The sequence below is a fragment of the Neopsephotus bourkii genome, unplaced genomic scaffold (assembly GCF_033783945.1).
Source record: "Neopsephotus bourkii isolate Nb327-2 ecotype Australia unplaced genomic scaffold, CSIRO-AGI_Nbou_v1 NB_481, whole genome shotgun sequence".
Taxonomy (NCBI): Eukaryota; Metazoa; Chordata; class Aves; order Psittaciformes; family Psittacidae; genus Neopsephotus; species Neopsephotus bourkii.
The window spans coordinates 1,722,349-1,742,554 of record NW_026900982.1 but is presented as its reverse complement, the minus strand read 5'-3'; the positions used below and the strand labels follow the sequence as shown (position 1 = coordinate 1,742,554).

Genomic DNA, 20,206 nt, shown 5'->3' with positions numbered 1-20,206 from the left:
CAGTATTGGTACAGCATATTAAATGATAGTTAGTAAATAAGGATTTTTTTCCTAGAGCATCCAGAGCCTGCAGCTATTTGTCATCTTTATCACGAATGTTAATGAAATTATACAGCGATAGCAAAGAAAACCTGCAGATTAAAAAAGCTGATGACAAATGAAAGCAATGAAAAGCTGGATTATACAACAAAGTTTGCTGGAAAAGCTGATCAACAAAAAATGCAGTTTTAAAGATCTCTGCTGGAGTAATTCCTGTGAAATACAGTGTTCTAGAAAGAAGAGTTCATTATGCACTGTCTGGGGTTCCCACTTAGAGCAGGCCTCCCAGAGAAGTGTGGAGTCTCCTTCTCTGGAGATACTCCAAACCTTCATGGACAACATCTTGTGCAACCTGCTCTAGGACAGGATGATTTCCAGAGGTCCCCTCCAACCCCAACCATTCTGTGATAACACATGAATCTGTGTTGTAAGCAGGACATGAAGGGCACAGAGAATGCATCTTGGCACCATCTGTGGCTGCTCAGAAGGATCTGTCCTCATTGTTCCCATCTCAAGTGGAAAAGGAGGGTGGCAATGCCAGGAAGAGTGGTTGACAAGGGCAGTTTGGCATGGAGCAGCAGCAAGCAGAAAAGATCTCCTGGATGCTCCAGGCACCAGCTCCTGGCAAGGCACTTTCCAGTTCCCCCTCTCTCCATCCCTCCCCAGGTGAAGCGCATTGACCCAAAACATGCAGGGGTCTTCAGTTCCCACCTGCCAGGATCCAGTGTCTCAATGACAAGCCTGGTCCAGGCCCCAGAAGAACACAGCAGCTCAGGCAGACTCTGCAAGGCCCAGAGCCAGATACTGCTGCAGTTTGGCTGGGTCCAGGTCCAACAAGGGCTGGGCACTCCACCAATCGCTGCAGGTCACTTCACCCCACCTTGCCAGCCTTTCACTCTATCATTAATCCAGACCGTTAAATGGCAAGCTGTTGCATGTATGCAATCAGATTCCCAGACTTCTATAGACAAAGGGCAGAGTTGAGAGGGGCCAGCAAGCCTTGCTGTGACCTAGGAAATCCATTGGGATGGGCTAGACAAAAGATGCTCAAGAGATGCTCCTCAAGAAATGCCTCTGTCTGCACCTCCTGTTGCCAGAGCCACCAAGGCAAAGCTCCCCCACAGGGACCATTTTCCATGCTGTGCTGCAGAGATGCAGAACCTGCATTACATGGCTTCAGTGCTTCAGTGCCTCTGGAGGGCAAGCTACCGAAAAGTTCAGTCCTGCTGTGCACAAGGTGGCCTTTGTAGTAAAAACAAGCTAAGGGTTTGTTGTGGGGGTTTTGTTTAGGGGTTTGTTTGTTGGGGATGGGGGGATATTTTCTTTCCCCAAAGTTTAAATATTTAAACAGTTAAATATCTGACAAGAAGTTACAAGTAAAATGACTTGACAGGACGGGCTCTGGAACATGCCACCTGCAGCACATGGAGTGAAATAAATATGTGTATTTGGCCACTGTCAAGACAGACTTTGTGAAGATGCCTCAGCCACTGAGGACATCCTTGGTGGTAATTTATTGGGCTTCACTTCTAAATTATGTTCAACAAGCTTCATGATATGATTCTTGCTAAGCAAATGGAAGACACATGGGAAACTATTATCACTAATAATGCTGATAATTTCCTGGCTAAACCAGTTTTTCTTTTCTCTTCCCTTCACTGCAATGTTTTGTGTTTGTCTCCAACCCACTCCTCCTGTCCAGACAGGTTCGTAAATAGTCTTAAAACTTTCAAATCTACAATAACCCATCTATATATCCCATGTCATAAGATGTATTAATAATACAACAGTCTGATTTCTTGTGGCTCTTCCTGACAAGTCTGCAACACATTTGGACACTGGGGATAAATCCAAGAACCAATGCTTCTGTCTGAGTATGCCTGTAAGAGTGCATTTTTTCCTTCCGCAGCTTTCCTAGGGTTCCTGTCTCAGTGGAGCTCCCCTGGAACTGAGGAGGTGTGAGCACTGCAGTGCTGGCCGCTGAGACCTCAGCAATAACTGGTGCTCATAGACATCCCACTGGGAGTGAGCAGAGAGCACAAACAGCAGGGTTCAGTACCCCGTGGGTTTGGTGAAGAACAAACAATCCCGGTCACAAGGAACCATAACCTGAACCTGTGTCTGTGCTGAAACCATCTGCAGGAATTTCAACACAGTTTACTGGAAGCAAGCACAGCAAAGCCAGCAGGTGCTCAGTGCCATGGGGCTGAGACACAGACCTTGCCAACAACAGGTCTCTGAACGGTCAGTGGGATCTCCAGATGGAATCATAGAATCATAGAATGGTTTGGGTTGGAAAGGACCTTATGCTCATCCAGTTCTACCCCCCTGCCACAGACAGGAATACCTTCCACTAGAGTGGGTTGCTCCATGCCCCAACCAATCTGGTGTTGGACGCTGCCAAGAATGGGGCAGCCACAGCTTCTACAACATCCCCAGCTCCCAAATGAGGAGGGGGACATGATCCCAATCCCAGCACAGGCTGGGACAGATGGCATTGACTCCTGGGAGTGGGACACAACAGAGTGGATCAGAAGGTATTAGATGATGCTTTCTGTGGATGGAGGGGGCTGGTAGGGATCTCTGTGCCTTTGTCTCAGCCTGCAGGGGTGTAGATAAGTATCTGGGTCTAGTGCTCTGTGATGCTGTGGGACATAAACAGAGCAAGCAGTTAAAGCAGGGCTGTGACTATTCACACTGTTCACGGGGCAGTGTAGCCCAGTCGAGCTGAGGGTGGTTGGACCAGCCCAGGAGCAGGTGAGGACAGGCATGTCCCTGCCACAGGAATGCTGCTATGTGGAGCAGGGGTGAAGCAGGGAGGACACTTCCAGCTCCAGGCACTGCGTTGGAGCCCAGCCTCCTGCTGTAGGGACAGGCCATGTCACTGGCACAAGGTAACCTGGTCTCTGATGTACCTGGCCACCAGCCACTTCCATGCAAGGGGTACTCCAGGGCAAACACTGTGCTGGAGAGGGAGGTTCCCTGCCATCACACCACTGCCATGCTAGGGGCATGTAATACCCCAATCACACAGGGCTCTCTATCTCACGGGCTGCCCAGTTAGTGCCTAGTCTTGTGCCACGTCCCTGACAGCTGCCTACCCCATAGCCAGCAACATGAAGGCTTTGCACAGATCTGCCCTCCTTCCCATTAGAGAGCAACCCTGGCTCTCCACCTGGCTTTGTGGAGCACTGCAGGTTGATGTGCTACGTGTGCTGAACAGAGGCATGAGGAAGAGCCATCCAGGCAGGCAGGCATATTCTCTTCATGTGGGAACCTCCACTCTGCTTCCAGATAATGGGATCAGTTGCACAGTGAGCACAAGCAAACACAATGAGTAGGTCCCAGTGTCAGCGATGCAGGTGGCAAATTATTGTGGTCCTAATCAGAATAAACACCAGGGAGGAGGTGTCAGAGGAAAGACAGCCCTTGGGATGGGAGGGGAAGCTGGAAACCAGATCAGCATTTCCCAGTCTCACACTGAGAGTGGCAACTAGCTCTGGCTCCATGCAGGCCAGGCCAACATGGGCTGAAGTCCTACCCCCAGACACAGAACAGACCATCCCAGTCTCTGCAGCAGCTTTGAATATACCTAGCAGCTGTCAGGCATATAAAAATAAGTTGTCAGCACATCCCCCTCTGTTTCATAGTTTCTAGGCTAAACAACCAGGGCTAATTTAGGCTTTCACCATAAGCTGCTTTGCCCAAACCTCCCTCTTAAGGACTCTGTATTGGGTTTGTGAGCCAAGGTTTTGGTAGCAGGAGGGCTATAGAGGTGATTTTTGTGAGAAGCTGATAGAAGCTCTCCTGTGTTCAATAGAGCTGATGCCAACTGATTCCAAGATAAACCTGCTGCTGGACAAAGCTGAGCCCATCAGCAACAGTGGTAGCACCTCTGTGACAACAGTCTTAAGAAGGGAAAAAAAACACCTCTGTGCAGCAACAGCCTGAGAGGGGTGAGCATATGTGAGAGCAACAGCCCTGCAGCCAGTGCAGGAGGAGGCAGGAGGTGCTCCAGGTGCTGGAGCAGAGGCTCCCCTGCAGCCTGTGGTGAGGAAGGCTGTGCCCCTGCACCCCATGGAGGCCCACCGTGCAGCAGATATCCACCTACAGCCCATGGAGGACCCCACACCAGAGCAAGGGGATGCCCAAAGGAGGCTGTGACCCCATAGGGGTCCCGCAGTCTATTCCTGAAGGGCTGCACCCATGGAAGGGACCCACACGGGAGCGGTTCATGAAGAACTGCAGCTTGTGGGAACAACTTACATTGGAGAAGCTCATGGAGGAGTCCAGTGAGAGGGACCCCATGCTGGAGCAGGGAAAAAGCATGAGGAGTCCTCCTCTGCGAAATAAGGAGCGGCAGAGACAATGTGTGACAAACTGACCAGGACCCCCATTCCCCATCCCCCTGCATCACTGGGAGGGAGGAGGTAGAAAATTTGGGAGTGAAGTTGAGCCCGGAAAGAAGGGAAAGGTAGGGGAAGATGTGTTAAGATTTAGGGTTTATTTCTAATTATCCTAGCCCGATTGGTAATAAACTGATTTCCCCAGGTTGCAACTGCTCTGCCTGTGAAGGGCCTTCCTGCCTTTCTCTCCAAACTCCCCTGATGAGGAGCAAAGTCCTCCTCCATTGCCAAACGGGGCCGGCAGAGGCTCTAGCTTGGCATCAGCCTGCAAGAACCAGGCTGTGCTTAAAGAGCAGCCCCATAGCAGAAAGAGGCACCAGCAGCCTGAGCCCTCTGCCCTCCCAGGCTCTCACAGCCCATTTCCTCTCAACAGCAGCACCAAGGATGTGCAGGCATTCCTCATGGTTCCCCAACCCTCTCTGCTCACCAAGTGGCAGCCAGAGCTCTCCCTCCTGCACAAGCTCACCCCACTGGCTACACATACCTAGCACAGCCAGGGGTGGGTGAACGGCAGCATCCTCACCTCTGCCTGGCCCTCCATTGGCATCTCCAGGCTCCCGGTGCTGAATGTCCTGTACTGGGCAAGAAAGAAGAGGGGCAGAAGGTGAGCAGCAATGCCTCTACTGCTGGGCTGCAGGGTCAGTGCTCAGGGACAGAGCCCAGAGCAGAGACACAGGAGAGCGGCGGCTCATGTGGTGTTTGCTTTCTTCCAGCCCTCAGGCACATCTCCCTTTTGGAGTGGCCTCACAAAGCATCTGCTTCAATAGAAGCTGATTTGAGTTCATAAGCAAAGAAGCTCAGTAACTGCCATCATTTGTGTGCTCGATGACCTTGATAATACCGGCTGCTTTTGCTATCAACACACCGGTCAGAGCTCTTTTTTAGCTTTACTAGGCTCTTGGCTTGAATGCTGTCATGTGGTGTAAATGATCTGAGAAAGGGCTGAGTGGTTAACGTTATAATCAGCGTATCAATACACAGGACACCCACATCCCAAACACCATATGCTGTCTAGCTGTCCCATCTTAAAAGGTTAAAAAAGAAATTATCAGCTGAGAAAGCTGACAAGGATCTGCAGTGTCACAAATGATGCAGTGCATATACATAGCAAACAATTATTAACTGCTTCCTACAATAGAAGCCAGGAAGAACCAGAAGACGTAATCTGGCAGCTGGTCTAAACCCACATAGCGCATAATTACACAGCATAATTCTTGACTTCACAATACCCTGTGATAATCAAAAGTGTGCATGTCTGTTCTTGGGCAGCACTGAATTCCCCCACACCAATTATGCAGCAAATGGTAAAAAACCACCATCACCAAATGAACAAAAAAAAAAAGGATTGGGAATTATTCATTATTAGCACATGGGGTTTCTGCATTTCATGAAGTTCATGAAGTATCCAGGGGTTGATATCCACAAGCTGGTGATGGATCTGATCCCATTGCTTGGCTGAAGACAATGGGGGAATTGCCTGTATCAGCTGTATAGAAAATATCTGTGATTTGCTCTAGCTTTGCCCTCCACTGTTATTACTGCAAGGGATCAATGAGCCAATTCCACCTCCATGAGAGAGAAATAAGGTACAGCAGGCAGCACCTGAACTGAAATGGATGAACCCTCACAACACACACTGGACATTATCCTCCAGGCATGAAGCAAGGCAAGAGCCCATGCAGAACAGCAGCCACCGCAGCTTTAGTGAGAGCACATGGCAGGCAGTCATGGGAGTAATCAGAAGACAGGGCCTGGGGGTGCAGAGGCAGATCTGGCATTGGCATCCTCCTCTAGGACAGCCTGCCACTGCTAGAAGGATGATGCTCACCTAGAAAAGGCCACCTGGAGTCACAGCAGAAGCTGCTGGATGTTTCCATAGGCATAATCAGGTCGGAGCTGGCCACTGGAGACTCTTCAGCAGGGAGCTGGAGCAGTCAGGATTTCACCCTTGGCAACACTATTCTGCTGCTCTCTGGAGGCAAACACAGGCCGAACAGGACCCTCTCTGACTTGCTCCATCATAGGGAGGACAGAGGACATGGACACCCACAGAGACATTCATAAACTTGGTGTTTCTTGGGGAAATAGTTGCACGAGTGTGGGGTCCCAGGAAGGGAACAGTCACAGCTCAGTCACAGAGGTTAGGACTCAGCTATTGCGGGTCATGTCATGTTAATTCTTTCCATAAATCTGTGAACACCCACCTCGCACCAGTTAAAAGCTGACTAAGGTTTAGATTAGGATCACAAAATGCACACATATATTGTGGGTTTCATTTAATCAATAATATTTATATGCTAAGTATGGCATGGCAAAAGCATAAATCTAAAACTTCCCCAGCTCCCAAGCTTCATGAGCATAGACACAGAGGTAAACTCCTATTGCACTGGGAACCCTTGCTGGTGTATTCAGTATTGGGCAGAGAAAGATGACAGCAGGGTGATGTGATGCAATTTAGATGTATTAGTTTCTGATTTGTGATTGCAAATTGAATTTTGCCTGGCCAGAACCCCAAACACTCAAATGATAATAAAATATGTGTGGAGAGTTTGCACTCTCAGTATTTATTATTTATAGACTGAACCCATAGATAGAAATGCCCTCCTCTGCTCTTAAAGCACACTGTGCTTCTCCCTGTGCATAGTCACAGGGTTCTTCTCCACTGCAGTCCATAAGGGGATGGTGTGACACTGGAGAGAGATGACTGTGAGCTCCCAGGATTGCCCTGAGTAGCACAGCATGTCCTTTCCCACATCCAGGACTACTGATCTGGTGTGTGTATGAAGGCTGGGAATGCTTTTCAGCCAACAGTGGTGGCTAAGGGTGGTCAGGTATAAACTTCCATATAAGCAAACACATATATCAGGAAGCAAAGTCATGGTGCTGGTAACAACTGGAGGTGAAGTAATAGCTTAGTATGTAGGTGAAATAACTAATCCACTAAAATACAAATAAACCAAATTATAGAAGTCAATTGCCAATAGAATAAAGCACAGTATGAAATTATGCCCATGATTCAGTGTATGGAGGAAGAACCTGACTTGGGTTATTCAGGTTAGAGCTGCAGCATGACTAGAAGCTGTTTGACATCAGTACACACAGTGCTTGCTGCTCACTGGGATACCTGAATAGAAGAACCAATGCTAGACAGCAGTGACAAAAGAGCCTGAATTCGTAGCTGGTGGCAAAGACAGGCTATGGAGTAGTCAATATTAACACCACCCGCCAGGTTAACAGCTCTGTAATAACCAAGGGTGGATCAGAACACAACTACAGAGACTGAGTGAGAACGGGTCCTGCAGAGAAGAGACAATAATGTGTTCCACTAAACCCCCCTGCAGTCATATTCTTGAAGTTGCCAGCTCTGCCCTTGGCTTTCCTTGAAGTTCTCTCCCCAGCAAGCAGAGAGGGGGTGGGATTGGGTTATCTTTAAGGTTCCTTCCAACACAAACCATTCTGTGATTCTATGAACATCTGTTTGTTCAGATGGAAGGCAAGAAGGAGCACCCAAATATCAGCATTTACAGTTAACCACTGCCTGTGGACTGCAGTGCAGCTCAGCTGGCCCTGCAGAAAGCACTGCCCCAAAGCCTGAGGGAGTAGCAGCCTAGACAGCAATGAGGATGGAGTTACCTCCAGGATAGCCAGCATGCCACAGATTAACAAAGATTGCTCCCAGCAGTACTTCAAAGTCTCTCTCCCTGCCTCCATTCAGACTTCCCTAGCAGGTGAGCAAGAGCTCAGTTGGAGATAGGTCTACAGCACAATGGGGCAGAAGGGTCTGTCCCCATTACCAAACATTCGGGTGCCACGATTCAGGAGCATCTCCAACTGCAGCTCTCTTCCACATGTGCCTGACAAGAGCCCTGCCCACAGGCGTAACCCATGGGGACCAAGCATAGCTCTGCTGGGGCCAGCTCTTGCCAAAGGCTCAGGTGAGTCCCTGAGGTGGCTATGGTCTGGTGAACTCTGCAAGGTTAAAGTTGTTAACTGATGGCACCACACGAGTGAGGCTCACCAGAGAAAGGATCAGGATAATGGGTGACAACTCTGCATCCGCAGCTCCGTGTGTCTGCGAGGCTGGCTCGGCACAGGAGCCCTCCAGGGTCCTGGATCCTCTCGCACAATGCTTGGCCACTCTCCACACATCGATACCATCGCAGCAGGATGGAGCGGCCAGACATGGAGGCAGCATGCTTCCATGGGACAAACCCGCAGGGCAGGAGCCATGAGCTTGAGAAGCTGTGCATGGGTGCAGGACACTGCAAGCGGGGAGGGTGGTTGTGTAACAAAAGACGCGTGAACACACTGCGTGAGGGGAGACTGTACGGGGCCAGTGAGCACTGCTGGTTCCTGGGGGTACAGCATGCGGCGGGCACTGGTGCTCGCGGGAGCAGTGCTGATGGGGACTGGGGTACGGCACTGACACACACACACCGGGAGCCCTCGGGGTTGGCTCTGGCGCTGTGGGGAGCTCAGCTCGGGGGGCGGCGCTGCTGACTGTGGGGATCCGGCTGGGAGGCGGTGTCGGAGCCGCTGCGGTGCCGCTCGGGCGGGCGGCACAGGGCGGAGCGGGCCGGGGGGAGGTCCTGGCGGTCGTTCCGCCCTCCCCGCGCTGCGGCCGGGGCTCGGCCCCGCTCCGTCCCGCGGCGCAGGGAGCCGGGCCGGTGGCAGGGCTGCTGCCCGGGCCGGGGCCGCAGTCCGGCCGGCCGTCATGGCCCGCTTCTCGGCGTTCCTCAACCCCGTCCTGGTGCTCTTCAGCTGCGACCTTTACCTTGTGCGAGCCAGTAAGTGCGGCGGGACGGGACAAGGGGACGCGTGTCGTCCCGTTCGCTGCCGCGGGTCCCGAGCTGCCGCCTGCGGCGGGGCTGGCGGGGACGCGGGGTTGTCGCTCCCCGGGCGAGGGACCGTGCCGGGCTCCGTCCGCCGCTCGCCGGATGCTGCTGTGGGCTGGGGCCCCGCCGTACCCCCCCAAGGGCTTCCCCTTATCCCTGGTATGGCCTTGGCCATGAGGCCTGGTCCTGCCGCTGCGGCCCCCGGGCAGACCCTGCGGGACGCCGTGCTATCCGAGCTGGCCATGCCTTCGGCCGTACCGCGTCCCGCTCCCTCCCCGTGACACAGGGTGAGACGGTGCGGCCGTGCTGCCCGCACTGGAGGGCACCAGGCTCCGCCGGGGGCACCTGGAGATGCTGCCTGTGTGGGGCTTTGGCTCCTGAAGCCTCCCACTTCTAGGCGAGGCGGTGGGGAAGTGTGGGCTCTCCATGGCCCCCGCGGAGGAGGGTCTCCCCGTGTCGCATCCCTGTCCCTCACCAGCGGGTCCTGAGAGAGTTAACGTCCCTTGGCAGGGATGCTCCAGTGCTGCAGGCTGGGCTGCTGGCTGACAGGCTGCTCCTGTGCCTTCCTCCATTGCTTTCGTTGGGCTGGTGTCTGCTGTCAGCACCCTGGTGTAGCTCTGCCCTTTCTTCCCTGGACTTGTCTGAATGACCCTGTGTCACTGGCAGCCTTCTGCTGTCTATTTGCCCCTTGATGTTCAATTGAGTTGCCAGTATCAGACATGTCCTGATATGTTCTGCCATGTTTTTAGTCTCTTTGCAAAATATGTACTTCAGGGCCTGACGAATTAGGGAAGAGATGCAGTTAGGGTTGTTAAAAAGGGGCCACTTATTTTTAGCTGTTCAGTCTGATGCTTTATCTGCCTGCTGCAGGGATAAGTTGGGCAAACATCTGGGTGCCCTTGAGCAGCCGTCCCAAGGGCATGGGCTGAGGAACAGGTGAGGTCCCCTCTCTGGAGTCACAGTGGGATGGGGAGGACACCAGTGGGGCTGTACCCCATCCCTATGCAGCACCACCTCTGCCAGCATCACTCCTGAAGGGCATCTGTCTGGCCCCTTCCCTAACCTACAAAGCCAGGTTGTGTGGCAGGTCTAGCCCAGTGCTCAGCTGCCCATAGCTCCCCATGTGCCCATGCCCAGCCTCAGGCTGCAGTGCTGCTGGGCTCCAGCACACTGGGCCAACTCTTCCCACCTCTTCAGCAGGCCTGAAAGGAACGCATTGCTGTGCTGACAGGACAAAAGGGTGTGTGTGCCAGGCCTTAAGTAAGTGATTGCTCTTTCTGTGGTGGAGCCCATTTTCTTAATATGCCTTTAATCAAAAGTGAACCTGGATAACTTATAAATGATGCAGAACCATTAGCAATTAATGCATTGGGCAGGGCTTTACTGTGGCATGCTTTTCACAGAGAGCCCAGCAGGCTGCCGGAGAATCTTGGCTTTACAGAATGTCTTTAATAGTTGGCTTCAAAAGAGTACATTTTTTGGAGCCCTTGCACTCACAGTTCTTTATGGCAACAGCTCTGGCATGAAACTGCTTTGACCTCAGCTGCAGAGCAGGATGGAGAATGTTAGGCTTAACGTGAGGATCATACACAAAGCTTGCAGCTCACAGAGCTGTTCCTTGGAGTTCTTGTCATGCCAGCTTTCAGTCTTGCATATCTTTGGGATTAAACATCACCCCTGTATATCTAGGGTGAACTTCTCTAGCTTCAGCTTCTGAAACATCTCTTCCTGCTCGGTGTGCAAATCCTCTGTGCTCAGGAATGTATTTTCTGCTGTTTTCTGAATGACAAACTGACCAAGGGACACTCCAGTGAAGTGTTTTCCCAATGAAGAACTGCAGCCTGGGCAGTTTCAAGTCTTGCCATCACACAGGTTCAGGTCTGCTCACCTGGAGCTTGCACAAAGTGTGTTCACAATGCATGAGACCTGAAGCACTGACTAGCCATGTGTGCTGTGACTCTGCTGTGTCCCCATGTCCTGTTGCCCTCCCCTTTCTCCATGTGGGACATCCAGGCATTGGTTCTGGGTATGGCAGCAGATGATGCTGGCTTGGAGTGTACTGTCTTTGATATCGGGGTGGTGTCCCCCCAGGATGCCCTTCTGCTGCTGTGAGTGAAGGTCCCTACACAGAGCCTGTGCAAGTGCAGCTCAAGCAGCACTGTCAGCCCTGTGTGTGCCCAGCAGCGTGGCTCCTGGATCAGTGCAGTGTCCGTGTTCTCAAACCATGGAGTGACTCAGCCCTAGGGCCACGTCTCAGCATCCGCAGCCTGAAAACCTGGGCTCGGCCGGGCCAGGCCAGGCTCCCTGTGGAAGCCTAGAACATTCTTCAGAGCAGGGAGCGTGCTACGAGCTCCATCCACAGACTGTTACATTCCTGAGGTATCAGACCCTGCCTCTAGTTTCCTCGGATGCACTTAAAGGTTGGGAAGTCCAAAAGCCCTCTTTGGGCATGTTCAGACCTCTTCTCATTCTGTTAGATGCAAAAAGCTACCTAATTTATTACTATAGATGTATCTTGTTGTCCTGCTCTTGTCTTAAGGCCAGCTGGCAGGGTCTGGTCACATCTGTAGCACTAAGCACATGAGTTCCAAAGAGGGGAGCACACCAGTGCTGCCTAGTAGGAACGGTTCATAGCTTGTGTTAACTCCTGAGCGAGACCCTAGGGTGATTTGGGCACGTGCTGGCTGGTTCAGACCAAAGCAGTTCCTAGGACTAGCCTCCACTATGTGATTGCTGGGGTGGTTCTAACCTCATTATATTTGCTAGCATAGAGGTTGCCTTGGACAACTGTTCTGTTACAGGTGTCCGGTTGGACAACCTAAGGCTAGTAGAAACACTGCAGCCACCCCTAAGATGTTTCTGCTCGGGACAGTGCAAGGGAATGGTTATTTGCTGGCTAACAAGGTGCTGGCTACAGCTCAGTCATTAGTTGTACAACTAACTTGCACACTGGCCATGGCTGGAGTGGAAGACCAGACCACATCTATGGGGAGCTCAGCTCCTGTGCCCACAGAATCCACATGCTCCAGTCAGTGGCCAGGTCTGGAGACTGCAGCATTATTCAGCCTGTTTTGCTGGTGGGAGAGGAAGATGTGCAGATAAAGACATGGCTCAGAGACTCCCTCTCATGGGTTAGAGTTGTGAATCAGATTCCCACTGGCAAAACTCTAAGGAGACACACTCTTTGTGGAATAAAGGACATTTGGGTCTATGTTTAAATCCTTTCCAGTTTTCCAGCATACTGTTCTGAAACAGAAGGTGCAGCATCCCGTGATGTCCTTGCTCATGTTGTCTCCAGTGACTCTCTCCTGGTGATGCAGCAGGCTTCTACTGGGGATGTACTCAGCCCCAGTGTCTCCCTGAGAATGTGTTTGCTGGGCTCTGTGGATGACTCCTATATGTCTTAATTGCCCACACTTGACCACAACCCTACCTTTCTCAGAGTGAGAATCACAGCCTTCTCCTGGTTTGTTCTGGAGCTGTGTCTATTTAATGTGAATTTAAATAGCTGACCTGCAGAAATTGCCTTTCCTAGTAATTCTAAATGTTCTACTTGGGGGTGTTCTGGTTGTCTCTTTTTCTTGTTCTCAGGTGCCCTCTGGGGTTCTTTTTCTGTCTTTATAAATCTCAGCATTGAACTCCACAAGCAGCTTGTAGAAGGACACTGCCTTGTTTACAGTGGGAGAGGATACATGAACAGCAGCCTCAGTTTCTTTCTTCGTGTGCTCCTGTTTGTAAATTCCAGACAAAACTTAGCTTTATGCAGGTCTTTGTTCCCGTGCAGGATCCTGCCATGCTCTTAGTTCTGTGAAGCCTCAAAATGGTGATGGTCCAGAGCATGGGTCAGTCAGACCAGCTTTCTGAAGGAGAGCAACGGCTGGGTGTTGCTGCAAGCATTGCAGCCGATGGCATTGCACTGCTGGGGAAATCAGCTCTGCCTTCTGCATTGGGTTTTCCTCCTCACTCTAGAGCAAGGAGTAATTCCAGGCAGATGAGATGGCCAGATTGAGTTGCATAGTGTGTTTATTCAAAGCTGCCCCATTTTTCTGTCACAGTTGATATATAAATACTGTGTTTGGGCTGCTTCCTACGCAGTTCTGGGTGGTATGCCAGGCATTCAGTGATGTGCATATCCACGGGGCAGCCCCAGAGCTTAGAGAAGCTTGGTTTTTACCATCGCAGTCTTGGTTGAAGACTTGCATTAATGTAGGATTTGTTTGGATTTTCTGGACCCTACAGAAACCTGGGCCTTCATTGCCAAGAAATCTACTCAGTGCCCAGGCTATGCAGGAGCATGTCACATCAGGCAGCCTGCTTCTGCTAGTGCTGGAGCTGAATGAAGTAAACTTAGCAACAGATGAACATCTGAGCAGCAGTGAAGGTACTTCAGATCTGCAAGCAGATGTCCTTGTGAAGAACTGATGTGAATGTCATTCTCTCTGATAGCAGGGTCTCTGCAGCACTCCGAGACAAGCTGCAGGCACTTTTCATGTTATTTTGAGCTGTGGGGACCGGTTAAATTGTCACGACAGTCTCTTTAATTCTTTCTTTTCTTAGGACAGGCCTTCATGCGTTCCCCATTTTGATGTCTGCAAGGTAGAAGGAGCCTACTGTGGGCCCTTTGTGTCTTTAGCTGGGTCTGGCAGCCTGGGCACGTGGTCAGCATTGCTAATCCCTTTCACAAGGAACACGTGTTATGAGCAATGGGCTATATCTGCCACTGCTAGCAAGCCCTTTAGAGAAGAGGCAGTCAGATGCCTCACGAGCTTGTCCTCCCTCCTGGCTGTAGGACACTGCAGAGGGTGAGGTGTGCAGTGAGCACATTTCTCACCAGCAGCCAGCCAGTGAGCAAAGACTGCCCAAGCCATCCGGTGCCACAGAAGGGCAGGTGCACAGGCAGGGAGTAGCTCTGTGCCCGCACACCTCCCTCCAGCCCCAGTAGCTGCCCACTAGGCCAGGAAGCACCATGCCACCTATGTGTTAGTGGTGGCAGGGGCTCAGCCCCATGGACCTGTGTGGGACCTGCTGTGCCATCCCCCTCCTGGGGACACATTCACTGGAGAAGCCGCTCCCTGTAGCCCTGGCCAACGTGCTGCTATGGAGAGGCCCCCCCATGGTGGTGTGCGGGGGTCAGTGACTGTTCTGAGACTTCTTCTTTTGCCTCTCTCCTGTGCATTGCCTCTCACCAGACAGGCCACCATCCCCTGTCAACGTGACTGTGACGCAGCTGAAGGCAAACTCTGCCACAGTTTCCTGGGACGTCCCAGAAGGAGATGTGGTCATCGGCTATGCCATCTTACAGCAGGTACCCAGGCTCTATCCCCAGGGATCAGGGGACCCCTCTCACTCATTACCAGCATGATGCCATCTCAGCCCTTCTGCTGCAGTTTGGAGCTCCCCTGCCACTTGCCTGAGAACACCTCTGGGAAACCAGGGTGCTGTGTCTGAGCCACCCATCCTGGTGGGAGGCAGCAGACTGGGCTGCACTGGGGGTAGCTGTCCCACCAGTGGCTTCCCTGCGATTTCTCTGGATGGTGGTGCTTCAGCCATGATATAACCCTCCTTTGATTGCCTTGCTCCACCTCCCACAGCCCCAGATAAATCTCCAGGGAGGCACCTGGCTCTCAGGCTGTACAGGGATGCTGCATAGCAAAGTGCTGGCCAGCCTGGCCCACCTCAGGGGTGGCTGATTGCCTGGGAAGGGAGGAGTAAAGGCATCATGCAGGGCCAGCACAGCCCTGCAGACAGGGGTCTGAGGCTGGTGCTGCCGGGAGCAGCCTCCTGGGGATGACAGCTCTTCACTCTGGCAGCGGCAAGATGGACAGATGCAGCGCTTCATCCGGGAGGTGAACACCACCAACCGTGCCTGCGTGCTGTGGGACTTGGCAGAGGATGCAGATTACATCATCCAGGTGCAGAGCATCGGCCTGTATGGAGAAAGCCAGGCCAGTAAGCGTGTTCACTTCCGAACCCTGAAGGAGACCGACCGCCTCCCTTCCAACAGCTCCAACCAAGGTGAAGCAGCTCCATCCAGCTTGCCCAATTGCTGCCAGTGGGCCCACATATGGAGATCTCCATAGCACATGGGCAGCAAGGAAGGTGCTGCACTGAGTAGCAGGCTGCTTGGGACACATGGGATCATGATAGGTAGCAGGACTGTACAGGCTGCTGTTGTACACTGCACTATGGCCATGATGATGTCCCCAAGACCTGGTTTACAGCCCTCCTTAACCCAAGTCTTGGCACCCTATTCAGCTAAGCAGGTTATAGTCAGGACAACTGCTGTGGCCTGCTCAGCTGCTGCCTGTAGGAAGCAAATACTGAATGGTCTCTCAGATCTCCTAGCCTGCAAGCTACCAGAGGACAAATGATAGAGCCCCACTCTCCTTTCCTACTCATACCCACGCAGTGCCTTCTTGCCTTGTGGTTGTCTACATGCTGGTCCATGACAGATAATCCAAGAGAGATGATGCCCAGAGGGGGTCCACTGGGCATGGGAGTCTGTCTCCAGCACTAGCCATAAGAAGGTGATTTGGAGAATACAGGGCAAGTAGATTACTTACTCCCCTCAGTAATTTTGTAGTGGACTCAGGGCCTTCTTAACCTGCCCTGGTCTCTACATAGAGAGTAACCTCAGTGATTACTCCCATGCATTGTGCAGTCCCTACTTGACCCCAAACAAGATGTTAGAATCCCTGACTGCCTTTGGTACTGAGTGCAGTTTATCTGACACAGGAAAGCCACAGGCTGCATGTCCTCTTTCCAGCCAAGATGTCGTCCTATACCCATGCTTGTTAGGGGGAGGTTGGGCTTCCTTCCTCTGGATCTTCTCAGATCCTCGAGTGTTGCTGCTCCTGAAGTAAGTTCTGGTGAGCAGGTACCTGCTGCCAGCCCTGCTTGGGTTCTCTTCTCTGCAGGTGACATCACCATGGAAGGGCTGGACAAAGACAGGCAGCTCCAGACAGGAGAGATTATCATCATCGTGGCTGTGCTGCTCATGTGGGCAGGTGAGTGCCACAAGCAACATTCCAGCAGGCTGGTGCAGAGGTGCAATCCAGGGCCCATGAAAAGGATGGGGTTCAAGAGGGTACAATCATATTGGTAAGGGTCTGGCATCCTTTCCATTGAATCTCTGTAGGAGCTCATGCCTCAGTCTGCTAAAACTGCAAGGTGGGTGATTTGCTCCTGTACAGCACCTGATTAAAGCCAGTGCTCTAGCAAACAGCAGGTTGCCCTGGGAGTTAGGAAGCCTAGGAGATAAGTCAGCACCTGACTGGCCATATGCAGCTACTGTGAATGGGAAGTCATTTGTCCCCAGCTCCCTTCCCAGTAAATGTGGGGTTTGTGGTGGTGTCTTTCAGGAATTTCTCCTTGTCCTAGGTGCCTAGGGTGGTCCAGGATGGCACAGGTGGAGGGTAATGGGTTTACACTTAAACAGGGGAAGTTCAGGTTAGATGTAAGGAAGAAGTTGTTCCCTGTGAGGGTGGTGAGACACTAGCAGAGGTTGTCCAGAGAAGCTGTGGCTGCCCCATCCCTGGCAGTGTTCAAGGACAGAGCCTCAGGTGACACAGTCTAGTGTGAGGTGTCCCTGCCTATGGCAGGGGGTTGGAACTTGATGATCTTAAGGTCCTTTCCAACCCCAACCATTCTATGATTCTGATTCTATATGACCAGCACCCCAGGGTTCCCTGGGCCTGGCTGATTTCCATCTGGCATGCTGGGGGTGGGGAGGCAGGGGCCAGTAAGTGGGAGGGAAGCCTTCATCCCCTGTCTTTTGGCAGCGGTGATCGCCCTCTTCTGCAGACAGTACGACATCATCAAGGACAACGACTCCAACAACAACAAGGAAAAGACAAAGCCATCCTCAGAGCACAGCACACCAGAGCGACCGAGCGGAGGGCTGCTGCGGAGCAAGGTGAGGGAAGGGCTGGCAGGAAGGACAGCATATGGTGTCTGCTGTGGCTTTCTGCCTGAGCAGGTTCTGGCTCTCTCCAGCTCATGCTCTCACCCTAAAAACTGAAGGGGTTTAGAGTGCAGTGAGCCCTGGTCCCTCTGGAGTAGTGTGTGTGTGCTCCATGGGTGATTGCAGGAGAGACACTGGAAGAGATGGCAGGATAATCCCAGCTCCCACATTTGCAGGGTGATACCTGCCCTCTCACTGTAACAGCCCCTTCACCATGCCCTTCCAAAGCTGCACCTTTTCTGCATCCCATAGGCAGGTTCAGGCAGGAGGGGGTTACAGCAGCTGGGCAGCTGTTGTTATGGTTCGTGCACTGGTCTGTCCCTGCTCGCTTTCTGCCTTCACTGGGGCCTGCTCTGGAGCATCACCACACAAGTTATCCATGGGAAGCTCAGGGCAGAGGGCTCAGCAGCAGCTGGCAGCCCTTTAGTAGAGGAGGTGTGCTGGTCTTGATGCCTGCTGTGGGAGCTGGGGGCTCTGCCGTGGGCTCTGCATCCCAGGCACTTAGCAAAGCGGAGCCTTAAAGCAGGTTTTTCTCTCATAGAAGAAGTCTCCCTCGGTCAATATAATCGAGGTGTAGGTGCAGCACCAGCTCTGCGTCTGGGGTCCTGGGCATCCTGCCAGAGCCAAAGCAGGCCTTGGAAGAAGAGGCAGCACCGGGCGCCCAGCCTGGAACTCTGCATGCGAAGAAGATCCGCGTATCAGAACTTACGCTTTCCCGACGGCGCCCGTGCAGGGACGCGCATGGAGCCGGCTCCCAGCCGTGCATGCAGTGTGTGCCCATGCCCATCCCGCGCGCCTGGCCCCGCTGCCCTGCCGCTGCGGAGCGCCGAGTGGAGAAAGGGTTGGGGGCCACACCAGCAGCCTTGGAGGGGCAAGCCAAGGGGAGCAGAGGGGCTGGAGCGCAGCTTGAGGAGAGGCAGTGTCCCTGCGTGCTGGCTTGGCCAAAGGCATGGGTGCAGCCCTGTGGCACTGGGCACCTTCCAGGCAGGCAGCATGGAGCAGGCCATGCTCTCAGCTCCTGTGTCTGGGCTCGGGGGGCTACCCTTTTGGCCCTGAGACTGAGGGGCTGGGGCAATGCAGGCATTTGCCCCGGTGCTGGCAGGGGAGTCATGTTCAGGAGGTGGCAGGGTTATCTGCAGGGCTGGGCCCAGCAAGCACAGCTGAAGAATGGATCCCTGCTGGAGAGTGGGGCTCCACTGCACTCCATCATTGCCATGCAGGGGCTTCAAGGCCTCTCCCTGCTGCAGGGGATAAAGACACAAAAAAGCACGAGGAGCTAGTGCTGCCACAGTGCCTGGCTGGCCTGCGAAGTGTGCAGCCAAGGGCAGGGAACGCACAGCCATTCTGTGGGGTGGTGTGACTATGTCCATAGAGCTATGGGAGCAGGCAGTTCCAGGGCATGGCTGTGGCTTTGCCATTTCTCAGCTAGGGCTCAGTCCTGACACATTCAAGCTGTTTGTGGGGGAGCTGCTGTGCACCCTTGGGGCAGTGCAGTGCCTGTGCTGCCTGGAGGAGATAAGGTGGTTAGGTCAGGCAAGGTCTCAGCAGGATGTGATGTGTGCTGCAGAGCTCACCACTGCTCCGGAGATAATGCTAGTTTCAACAGTATCATATCCCACTCCTGGCTCCTCCTGTGTCATAAGGGGTATGGTATGGTCACTGCTGATGCTTCCACTCCTGAAGCTGGACCAGTGGCTTGTACCAGGTTGGCTGATGTAACACAGTCCTGTTGGATAGGGCTGCCCCTGAATGCCCAGAGCTGGTGGACTGCTGGCTTGTTGTCATGTGCGCATAGGAGGGCAACAGGAGCCATCAACCACACTGGGGCTGGTGAAGAGGTGATGCTTGGACTGTGCTTGTTTGCTCCCCAGAGCCTACAGGCAGAAGTCTTTCACTGGGTATTAGCACTGCTCTGTTCACAGCTGAGGCTGAGCCCAGGCAAGCCCTTTCTACTGGTGGTAGGAGGGAACAGGGTGATACCTGGAGGTTCTTTGCTGCAGAGATGGCAACTAGTGCCCTGGCTACTGCTCTCCCTCCGTGCTCTGCTCTGCAGGCTGTCACTGAGCTGGGTACTGGCTCTGCAGCCCTGAACTCAAGCATCACAGGATCCATCGTCTTCCAGGAATAAACTTCCCAGTAAAGCACTTTCAGGACTCTTACTTCCAGGTGCTGCTCAGCTCCTGCTGCAGGGCTAGGTGGGGATGGGGCAGGATAAATGATTCCCTGTGGCAGGGTCTTTTCAATAAAAGCATCCTGGCTCAAAGGCAGCATTGTTCCTGTGGAGTTGCAGGTTTGTGTGTGTGCATGCATGGGTACATGTATCAGCACTTGTTGAACACGTGTGTATGGCTCTTATGAGGAGACCTGTTTGTGTGCACTGTGCAAGAGCTGCAGGTCCTCTAAGGTTGTCTTGCACACCTCTGACCCTCAAGGGCAGGCCAGTGCTGTCCCACTGAGGATGGCATTACAGCTGCTTTCTCTGCACCAACAAAACAGGCTGTGGAGAGCAGAGGCACCCTGGCAGCAGGGCCGGGAAGGAGGAGAAGGCCAGCTCCCAGGAGGCTGCAGGTGGGAGGGTCTGTGCTGCTCTGTGGTACGGGGAGGAGAGGGGTACCTGAGCAGTAAAAAGCACCATGGTGGTGGGGTGCAAGTGTTTCTGTGTTGTAACTTGGGCTGCCAGGAGCATGGCCGCAGTGCCAGGGACACAAAGCACCTCGTTTAGCCAGCTAACTTTAAGCTTTAGGAAGGTATTTTAAAAACATATAGGGCTGTCAGAGAACTACCAGAGTTTTTGAAAAGCTCTGGTGCCCTGGAAAACATATAGAGGTGCTGCCCTGGAGGGTCAGGGAAGACACATACCTACTGTCATGAGGTCTTCAACCAGACCAGGGGCACACAAAGAAATAAAGGAGCACAACTGCAGCAGAGTCAAGGAGCTGGGAGAGGCACCAAAAACATACCTG

The 20,206-nt window shown here is 52.8% G+C and overlaps 1 protein-coding gene across 5 annotated transcripts; it reads left to right on the top strand.

The window, feature by feature from the left end:
- Nucleotides 1-9,037: 9,037 nt before the first annotated feature.
- Nucleotides 9,038-19,510, top strand: FNDC4 (fibronectin type III domain containing 4). Of its 5 annotated transcripts, none has more exons than XM_061350280.1 (7): nucleotides 9,090-9,232; nucleotides 13,520-13,661; nucleotides 14,470-14,585; nucleotides 15,091-15,295; nucleotides 16,198-16,287; nucleotides 17,062-17,195; nucleotides 17,788-19,510. In XM_061350280.1, exons 2-7 carry the CDS (start codon nucleotides 13,565-13,567, stop codon nucleotides 17,818-17,820), a joined length of 675 nt encoding a protein of 224 aa, XP_061206264.1. In that variant the 5' UTR covers nucleotides 9,090-9,232; nucleotides 13,520-13,564; the 3' UTR covers nucleotides 17,821-19,510. The 5 variants fall into 5 exon arrangements, with proteins under 5 accessions (XP_061206267.1, XP_061206265.1, XP_061206264.1 ...); XM_061350279.1 differs by having other exon boundaries at nucleotides 9,091-9,232; nucleotides 17,785-19,510; XM_061350283.1 differs by lacking the exon at nucleotides 13,520-13,661 and having other exon boundaries at nucleotides 9,038-9,232.
- The last annotated feature ends 696 nt before the right edge of the window (nucleotides 19,511-20,206 follow it).

Bases quoted from the DNA above. Each gene is read 5' to 3' on its own strand.
- FNDC4 (XM_061350279.1), top strand. From the start codon at position 13,565: ATGCAGGAGCATGTCACATCAGGCAGCCTGCTTCTGCTAGTGCTGGAG. The intron at 14,586-15,090 runs GTACCCAGGCTC...TCACTCTGGCAG, and splicing joins GCTATGCCATCTTACAGCAG to CGGCAAGATGGACAGATGCA. The intron at 16,288-17,061 runs GTGAGTGCCACA...GTCTTTTGGCAG, and splicing joins TGTGCTGCTCATGTGGGCAG to CGGTGATCGCCCTCTTCTGC.